This window comes from Ruditapes philippinarum, unplaced genomic scaffold, assembly GCF_026571515.1.
Source record: "Ruditapes philippinarum isolate M1 unplaced genomic scaffold, ASM2657151v2 ctg18247_1_1_1_1, whole genome shotgun sequence".
NCBI classification, from domain to species: Eukaryota; Metazoa; Mollusca; class Bivalvia; order Venerida; family Veneridae; genus Ruditapes; species Ruditapes philippinarum.
In genome coordinates, this window is record NW_026854278.1 from 1 (window position 1) to 10000 (window position 10000).

Sequence of the window (10000 nt, forward strand, 5' to 3'; positions counted from 1 at the left end):
TAATTTTTGCTTTACCAAATGTTCAGTCACATACACTCAAGAAATGCTCGATTTTGGTTTTTTTTATCACTTTAAACTTAAAGAATGCAGTTTGATGTTCATTTTGTTTATTGTTTTTTTTTCTTCAGTTGATATGATGACTGGCAGACCCTGCATAGATTTTTTAGATGATTTTTCCCAATGGAAGGAGTCTTATAGTCTTATACATATCCTTACAGCAGTACAGGTTTGAATTTACATTTTGTTAATCAAAATTTCTATTATGAAGCCAGATTCTTGCACACAGCACTTCATTTGTCTTTAATTGATTTCAATAACAAAATGTTGAATTAGCTATAAATTACATCAAAATACATTTTCCTTTAATGTCACTGAAACCTTAAAATATCTTTACAACCCTATATTTTGAAAAAAAATTACAGCTACCCATCAATGAGACCTGTAGCAATTTCTTTATCATGATAATTGGCTTTCATCCATGGAATTTCCCTGCAAAATCTGTGTTAAAGATCAAATGTAGCAGAATGGTCAAATGGTTAGCATGGCCGTCTTAAGTAATCTAAGGATCATAGAGTTATGTGGGTTGAAATCCTTACTAGAAACCAGATTATTTTTGGCTGCATGAGTTCAAATCCAGTCAGTTTCAAGCCATAATGTTTCCTTGAACAAAAAAACTTTACACTCATTGGTTGAGTACTGATTAGTTCCAGGAACATATTCCAAAATGTGGCCATAACCTTGAATATAGCTCCCTACATAATGGAACTAAAATATATTCTGTATATAAAACTGAAGATGATCAGTACATGGAAGTTTCATTTTGTTTTTAGGAGTTGCTTGCCAACCCTGATTTAAACAAACCAGTTAATCCCGAGGCAGCAGAGATGATCATGAGATCTCCACATGCGTACAGACAGATGGTGCTAGATTGTGTTGTTGCCAGTCAGAGAGTGGAGGGATCATACAGGGGCATGGACCCTGCCAAATACAGTATGTAAATTGTTTTAAGCGAATATATTAGGGCAAACTTTTACAAGTAAAAGGGACTCTACCTTAGTTTTCTGGAATGAAAAGACTGATAATATTTTTCCCGATATTTAGGTACTATGTGATGTAGATGAGTCCAATATTTTGTGTGGAAAATTTTAACCCATTCACTCACTCTGTTTTTCAAGAATAATCATTTTGTTGTACAAAGTCACTCTAAATTGAAAAGAACTAAAAACGAATTAAACAAATTTAACTAAATTCTGAGGAATGTCAGAAAAAAAAAAAATACGATTTAAGTTTTTATTCTAGAAAATTACCTTTTTTCTGGTTTTATTATTATGCCCCCATTTTGAAAAAAAGGGGGTATATTGCTTTGCACTTGTCGGTCGTCGGTCCGTAGACCCAAATGGTTTCCGAGTGAATAACTAAAGAACCCCTTAGGCCTAGGAATTCAAACTTGTATGGTGATGGTCTTTCATGACCAGTAGATGACCCCTATTGATTTTGGGGTCAGGGGGTCAAAGGTCAAGGTCACATTGACCTTTTGAAAAGCAAAAACGGTTTCCGATCAATAACTAAAGAACCTTAAGGCCTAGGAACTTCAAACTTGGTATGGTGATTGGTCATGACCAGTAGATGACCCCTATTGATTTTTGGGGTCAAGGGGTCAAAGGTCAAGGTCAACATTGAACCTTGAAAGCAAAAACGGTTTCCGATCAATAACTAAAACCTTAAGGCGTAGGAACTTCCAAACTTGGGTATGGTGATATGGTCATGACCAGTAGATGACCCCTATTGATTTTGGAGTCAAGGGGTCAAAGGTCAAGGTCACATTGACCTTTTTTTGAAAGCAAAAACAGTTTCTGATCAATAACTAAAGAACCTTAAGGCCTAGGAACTTCAAAACTTGGTATGGTGATTAGTCATGACAGTTGATGACCCTATTGATTTTGGGGTCGGGGTAAAGGTCAAGGTCACATTGACCTTAAAAGCAAAAAACGGTTTCCCGATCAATAAACTAAAGAACCTTAAAAGCCTAGGAACCTTCAAACTTGGTATGGTGATTGGTTCATGATCAAGTAGATGAACCCCTATTGAATTTTGGGGTCAAGGGGTTCAAAGGTCCAAGGTCCACATTGACTTGGTAAGCAACAAAACGGTTTCTGAATCAAATAACTAAAGAACCTTAAGGCCCCTAGGACATCAAACTTTGGTATGGGTGATTTGGTCATGATCAGTAGATGACCCCTATTAATTTTGGGGTCAAGGGGTCAAAGGTCAAGGTCACATTGACCTTGTAGGTAAAAACGGTTTTCGCGATCAATAACTAAAGAAACCTTAAGGCCTAGGAACTTCAAACTTGGTATGGTGATTGGTCATGAATCAGTAGATGACCCGTATAGATTTTGGGGATCAAAGGGGTCAAAGGTTCAAGGCAACATTGACCTTTTTAATTAAAAATGGTTTTCTGATCAATAAAAAAGAACCTTAGGCCTAGGAACTTCAAAACTAGGTATGGTGATTGGTCATGATCATAGATGACCCTCATTGATTTTGGGGTGCAAGGGGGTCAAAGGGTCCAAGGTCACATTGACCTTGTAGGTAAAAACGGTTTCCGATCAATAACTAAAGAACCTTAAGGCCTAGGAACTTCAAACTTGGTATGGTGATTGGTCATGATCAGTAGATACCCGTATAGATTTTGGGGTCAGGGGGTCAAAGGTCAAGGTCACATTGACCCTTTTAATTAAAAACGGTTTCTGATCAATAACAAAAGAACACCTTAGGCCTAGGAACTTCAACTTGGGTATGGTGATTGGTTATGACCAATCAGATGACCCCTATTGATTTTGGCGTTAAGGGGTCAAAGGTCAAGGTCACATTGACTGTAGGTAAAAACGGTTTTCGATCAACTAATGAAAGAACCCTTAGGCCTAAGGACTTCAAACTTGAGATGGTGATTGGGGTCATGATCAGTAGATGCCCTACTTGATTTTGGGGTTAGGGGTCAAAGGTCAAGGTCACATTGACCTCTTAGGTAAAAACGGTTTCCGATCAAAATAACTAAAGAACCCTTAGGCCCTATGGAACTTCAATTTGGTATGGTGATTGGTCATGACCAGGCAGATGACCCCTATTGAATTTTTGGGTTTAAGGGGTTAAAGGGCAAGGTCAACATTGACCTTGTACGTAAAAAATGCTTTTCCCTTCCCGATCAAATAACTTAAGAAACCCTTATGCGCCTAGGAACTTCAACTTGGTAATGGTGGATTGGTCATGACCAGCAGAGCATTTGACCTATTGATTTGGGGTCAAAGGGGTCCAAAGGTCAAGGTCACATTTGACCTTGTAGGTAAAAACGGTTTCCGATCAATTAACTAAAAACGCTTAAAGCCTAGGAATTCAAACTTTGTGTGATGATTGGTCATGACCAGCAGATGACGCCCTATTGAGTTTTAGGTGAAGGGGTCAAAGGTCAAGGTCAATTGACCTTTTAAGTAAAAACGGTTTTCCTGATCAATAATTCAAGAACGCTTAGGCCTAGGAACTTCAAAAATTGGTATGGTGATTTGTCATGACCGCAGATTTCCCTATTGATTTTGGGGATCAAGGGGTCAAAGGTCAAGGTCACAATGACCCTTGTAAGTAAAAACGGTTTCTGATCAATAACTAAAGAACGCTTCGGCCTAGAAACTTCAAACTTGCCCATGGTGAATTGGTCATGACCAGCAGATGACCCCTATTGATTTTGGGGTTCAAAGGTCAAGGTCACATTGACCTTGTACTGTAAAACACTTATTTTTCGCGAGAACCTTATTTCGCGAATTTTAGGCAAAATGTCCAAAATAATTATTTCGCGTCAACATGAATTCGCGTCTTCCCGAAAAATGTGAAACCGGAAACCCGATGTCATTCAGATATTTTCTGTCCTTTCCGTTCACTAACTTTGCGTCCTTTATTGTGCGACGATGCAATTTATATCTGTATTCGATTTTTCTGATAGCTTGCTAATCTTCTTGTTAAGTGAAAACCGTTGCTTGTCTAAAATATGTCAATAAGTTTGATAATTTTTGATATGTGTTCACTGTGTTAAAGTTTCACTGATTAGCCATTCAAAAGCAAACAGACGAAAATCAATTAAACGTACTGTAATTTGCCTAACCTGTAGTAAAAACAATTAAATGTTTACCCTCCGGCTTAAACTGTAGTACGCAATACAATAGAATACAATAAATAGAAATGTTACAAAAACAATCGCAGGTGCTAAAGTATTTGTACCAATTAGAACAATCTGTAGAAATACCATTAAAATTTTTTGAGACGCATTAATTGTTTATACTTAATTCTAGTGCAAGTCACGGTTACCTTCCTTGACACAGGTAATATGCAGCGAAGAAATTTTTTTTTTACCAATTCCTCAATATACCAAATTGTTACAGGTATATATTTCATACTAGTAATCTGTACGGTATGTATATGCTGCAACACTTGAATAGCGACATGATGTAACTAGAACTGGTTCCGATACTTTCCGCAGATGTATAATCCATGTGTATGTATTTTCGGATAGTGTTCATTTTCGGACAAGTGTATAGACAAAGTTGAAATTTTTCGCGGAGAGATATGAATTCGCGTCTTTAGAAAACTCGCGAATATTAGCGAAAATAAATTTCTCATAGCGAATAATAAGTGTTTTACAGTATTGGTTAAAAACGGTTTTTCCGATCAATAATAAAGAGAACCCTTAGGCACTAAGAACTTCAAACTTGCATGGTGATTGTCATGACCAGCAGATGACCCCTATTGATTTTGGGGTCAAGGGTCAAAGTCAAGGTCACATTGACCTTGTAGGTAAAAAAGGTTTTTTGAAATCAATTTACTAAAACGCTAGGCCTAGGAAACTTCAAATTTGTTTGATGATTGGTTCGTGACACAGATGACCCCTATTGAGTTGGTCAGGGGTCAAAGGTCAAGGTCAATGACCAGTAGATACTTTATAACCTTATTAATTGGTTTGATCACTGAGTCAGAAGTCATGCATAATAACCTTATCACATGACTAATTGGCTGCTGATAGGGGGCATACATGTTTTACAAACATATCTTGTTGATTTAAGAGCCTAAATTAATCTATGTAAGAAAGTTAAAATATTTAAGTAAAAGACTACAGCCACTTTGTACCATATAGCTCACACTGTTTGAATACATACACATCCTTATTACATATTGGTTAATGTATATTTTTATCTGTTATTCCTGGTAATATTATGTTCTTACTTTCCTTATCACATGTACTTTGAAATGTAGTTGTTATAATATCTTGGAATTTAAGTAATTTTGTTTGTTCCTTATCATGATATCAAAATATTTACCAGGAAAAGTTATTGCTGACATCTTTGGTTCAAAATATATATCTGAAAATTAGTACAAATGTCTTAGCATCACAAATGTCAATAATATAATGCTTGTTAATGAGATTACCTTACAATTTTTTTATTTTATCAGTTCAACAGAATCCTTCCTTTATTCTGGATCCGCCTTTGAATTAAATATATTGTCCGATTGAATATTTTTTCTACAGTTGTACAATACAATGCCCCTCTGATGTTGATAATCATCTACTGTGGATACTGAAAATTTTTAACAGCCCAAAGAGAATAAGAGAGTAAATGTTTAAGCTTTGTTAAGATTCTATTTTATGTTTCTTTGAATTCATCTTATCAGAATATACATGTACCAATTTTAGGTCATGTACAATAAGTATTTTTTTCTCTCTTAGTTGGACAAGTCAATAATTCTGGACTGGAGTCAAGAGTCAGATTCAAAATTCCAGAAGATGAAATGAAGAAGCCAACATCCAGTGTACACACTCGGCCAAAGGTGGCTAAACTTTCTTTTGAAGATTATCATATAACTTGGAGTGGTATAGCCACGTCAAAGGCGAGGCCAGATCTAAAAAATCCTTGTAAGTTTTTATGACATTTTTGGGTTTGTTTTTTTTCTGTAGTATGTTACATCTAGAAATTAATCTTGAAACACATTGTGAAGTACATAATTATGAAAATGGTTTTATTATTAAAGGATATGGTTTGACAAGTGATGTCTTTAAAAATTAATTATATATAATTGTTAGAAGATATTTAAAAACCATATCATTGTATAATTACCAACTTTAATTGACAATTAATGTCTGTGGTATAATTTAGTCTGTGGTATAATTTATGCTGTAAAAATAAGTACAATCAACCTGCTGGGGCTAAAAATGAATTGTCTTTGCCACCATTTTTGAGCAAGGTCAGTCTGCACATCCGCCACTCAATTTATAAACTTAAAACAAATTTTATATTAAAGCCCCTTAAATATTTAATGGACTGTTCTCATTCTAAGCTGGGCAGATCCATTACACAAATTCAGCAGATAAAGATTTTGTCTATTTTCTTGTTTTAGTATTGGAGGTAATTAAAGATAACCCAGCTTTACAAAAAGCACATCTTGGGTTACCACAGGAAGAAATAGAGGAGCAGATGAAACGTCAGCTAGAGGAGTAAGTTTAAACCAATACTAAATATATTATTTAAGCCAATACTAAATACAAGATATAAGCCAATACCAAATATATAAACCAATACTAAATACAAGATATAAGCCAATACCAAATATATTATTTAAGCCAATACTAAATATATTATTTAATCCAGTACTTAATATATTATATAATCCAGTACTAAATATATTATATAAGCCAATACTAAATATATTATATAAGCCAATACTAAATATATTATATAAGCCAATACTAAATATATTATATAAGCCAATACTAAATATATTATATAAGCCAATACTAAATATATTACTTAATCCAGTACTTAATATATTATATAAGCCAATTCTTAATATAATAATATAAGCCCAATACTAAATATATTATTTAATCCAGTACTTAATATATTTATAAGCCAATTCTTAATATTTATATAAGCCAATACTAAAATATATTATATAAGCAATACTAAATATATTATATAAGCCAATACTAATATATTATATAAGCCAATACTAAATATATTATATAAGCCAATACTAAATATATTATATAAGCCAATACTAAATATATTATATAAGCAATACTAAATATATTACTTAATCCAGTACTTAATATATTATATAAGCCAATTCTTATATATATTATATAAGCCAATACTAAATATATTATTTATCCAGTACTTATATATTATATAAGCCAATTCTTAATATATTATATAAGCCAATACTAAATATATTATATAAGCCAATACTAAATATATTATATAAGCCAATACTAAATATATTATATAAGCCAATACTAAATATATTATTTAATCCAGTACTTAATATATTATATAAGCCAATTCTTAATATATTATATAAGCCAATACTTAATATATTATATAAGCCAATACTTAATATATTATATAAGCCAATACTAAATATATTATATAATCCAGTACTTAATATATTATATAAGCCAATACTAAATATATTATATAAGCCAATACTAAATATATTATTTAATCCAGTACTTAATATATTATATAAGCCAATTCTTAATATATTATATAAGCCAATACTTAATATATTATATAAGCCAATACTTAATATATTATATAAGCCAATACTAAATATATAATTTAATCCAATACTAAAAATGTATTATATAAGCCAATACTTAATATATTATAAAAGCCAATACTAAATATATTATTTAATCCAATACTAAATGTATTATTTAATCCAATACTAAATGTATTATTTAATCCAATACTAAATATATTATTTAATCCAATACTAAATATATTATATAAGCCAATACTAAATGTATTATTAAATCCAATACTAAATATATTTTTAAATCCAATACTAAATGTATTATTTAAGCCAATACTAAATATATTATTTAATCCAATACTAAATATATTATTTAATCCAATACTAAATGTTTTATTTAAGCCAATACTAAATATTTTATATAAGCCAATACCAAATATATTATTTAAGCCAATACTAAATGTATTATTTAATCCAATACTAAATATATTATTTAATCCAATACTAAATATATTATTTAAGCCAATACTAAATAATTTTTTTAAGACTAAACAAATTAAGCTGATCATAACAAACTGATTTAAAGTCTAAATTTTTAAAACATTGTTGAATCCAACACTAAGACAATTTTGAGCAAATAAATTGTTTAAGCCAATTCAAAACAAATTGTCCAATACTGATTAAGTAGGCAATACTGAAACAAATTGATTAAATTGATTTGGTCGAATAACTTATTCTTTTTCTGATAAATTGCGCTATATTTTCCCCTTCAGAAAGTCACAGGTTGTTTTGAAAATTGAATAAAATCACTTAATTGGATATTAGAGTGATTACTGCTACTTCGAAGATCATCTAATTAATGAGGATTGATCATTGTATTTCAGACATGAGACTTTAATGTATGGGAGATTTTTAACAAAACCATCAGAAGAAGAAGAAAAGGCTGTGAAGCTTGCAAGGCTTAACAAAATGAAGAAAATATATCTACCTCCCAGAATATCTCCTAGTAAGTATATCATATGAAACATTTATTAGAACATTATACATGTATACGTAATTACATATGAGCCATTCTGATTTCTTTTTTGTTCTTGTGGTTTAAAATGATTTGTCTGCATCAGAAAGATTGTATCATAACTTATTGTCTTGTGTGTCTGTACGTCAGAAATTGTGTCTGAATTATTTCCTTGTAGTTCATCATCAAACTTGGTACAAAATGTTCAGCATCATATAGACAAAGTTTTGCTTGTAAAATCCAGCCCAGTAATGCCTCAATATTCATGCTTATTTTCATGAAAATTTTGAAAATGTATTTAAAAGTAAAATATGTGAAGTGAACAAAGATAGTAATTGACACATTGCAATCGCCACTAATAATCCACGTAAATTGCCAAAAAGAGGTCAAAATATGCAAATATAGCCCCTACTGTGTTAGTAACGTGTACACAGTAGAAATATGGTGATAATTACTGCAAAAATCAGTCACTAATTGCACATAAGATATAAATTTTCACTTAAATCTTTAATCTGTTTACCTTTCTTAAAATCTTTTTTACATTTTTCACAACTTTTATTGTCTTGAAATATTTTGGCTCATCTGCATGCATGCAGCTTTAAAGTTTAAAGGTCACATATAGAGGTCAAAAATGAAATCTATTTTTTGTAGTTGATAAAAAGTTCTGGATAAAATATTTGTATTATATGGCAATCATTCACCTTTTGTACTTAACAACTTCCTGTTGAAAAATGTATCCCCCTTCCTCCTTCGGTGTTTATTAGAGAATATATGAGCCGTGTCACGACAAAACCAACATAATGGCTTTGCGACCAGCATGGATCCAGACCAGCCTGCGCATCCGCGCAGTCTGATCAGGATCCATGCTGTTCGCTATCAGTTTCTCTACTTGTAATAGAGTTTGTAAGCGAACAGCATGGATCCTGATCAGACTGCGCGGATGCGCAGGCTGGTCTGAATCCATGCTGGTCGCAAACCCATTATGTTGGTTTTGTCGTGACACGGCTCATATGGTATATAAGCCGCGTCATGACAAAACCACCATAATACGTTTGCGATCAGCATGGATCCAGACCAGCCTGCGCATCCGCGCAGTCTGATCAGGATCCATGCTGTTCACTATCAGTTTCTGTACTTGTAATAGGGTTGGTAAGAGAACAGCATGGATCCTGATCAGACTGTGCGGATGCGCAGGCTGGTCTGGATCCATGCTGGTCGCAAATGTATTATGTTGGTTTTGTCGTGACACGGCTCATTTAATTTCTTGCATTAATTTCTTGCAGCAAGTTTACATACAATAGAGACAATGCCACCACCTCCGTCAGGGAAAGGTAAAGAAGAGCCCTGGGAGAAAGAAGTGGATGATTTGGTTGCATGGACAAATAAGCTGGATGCCACTGCTCTTGA

The 10000-nt window shown here is 32.7% G+C and overlaps 1 protein-coding gene across 1 annotated transcript in view; it reads left to right on the plus strand.

Annotated features, from left to right (window-relative positions):
* Positions 1 to 128: 128 nt before the first annotated feature.
* Positions 129 to 10000, plus strand: part of LOC132739636 (ubiquitin-conjugating enzyme E2 U-like) — a gene marked incomplete at its 5' end in the record, with an annotated part of 9957 nt that continues 85 nt past the window's right edge. Inside the window, 6 exon segments of the mRNA XM_060727387.1 lie at positions 129 to 226; positions 831 to 990; positions 5771 to 5956; positions 6439 to 6535; positions 8463 to 8584; positions 9877 to 10000. The exon segment at positions 9877 to 10000 is cut by the window's right edge and continues 85 nt beyond it. Of these exon segments, the coding sequence (XP_060583370.1) occupies positions 129 to 226; positions 831 to 990; positions 5771 to 5956; positions 6439 to 6535; positions 8463 to 8584; positions 9877 to 10000 (787 nt within the window).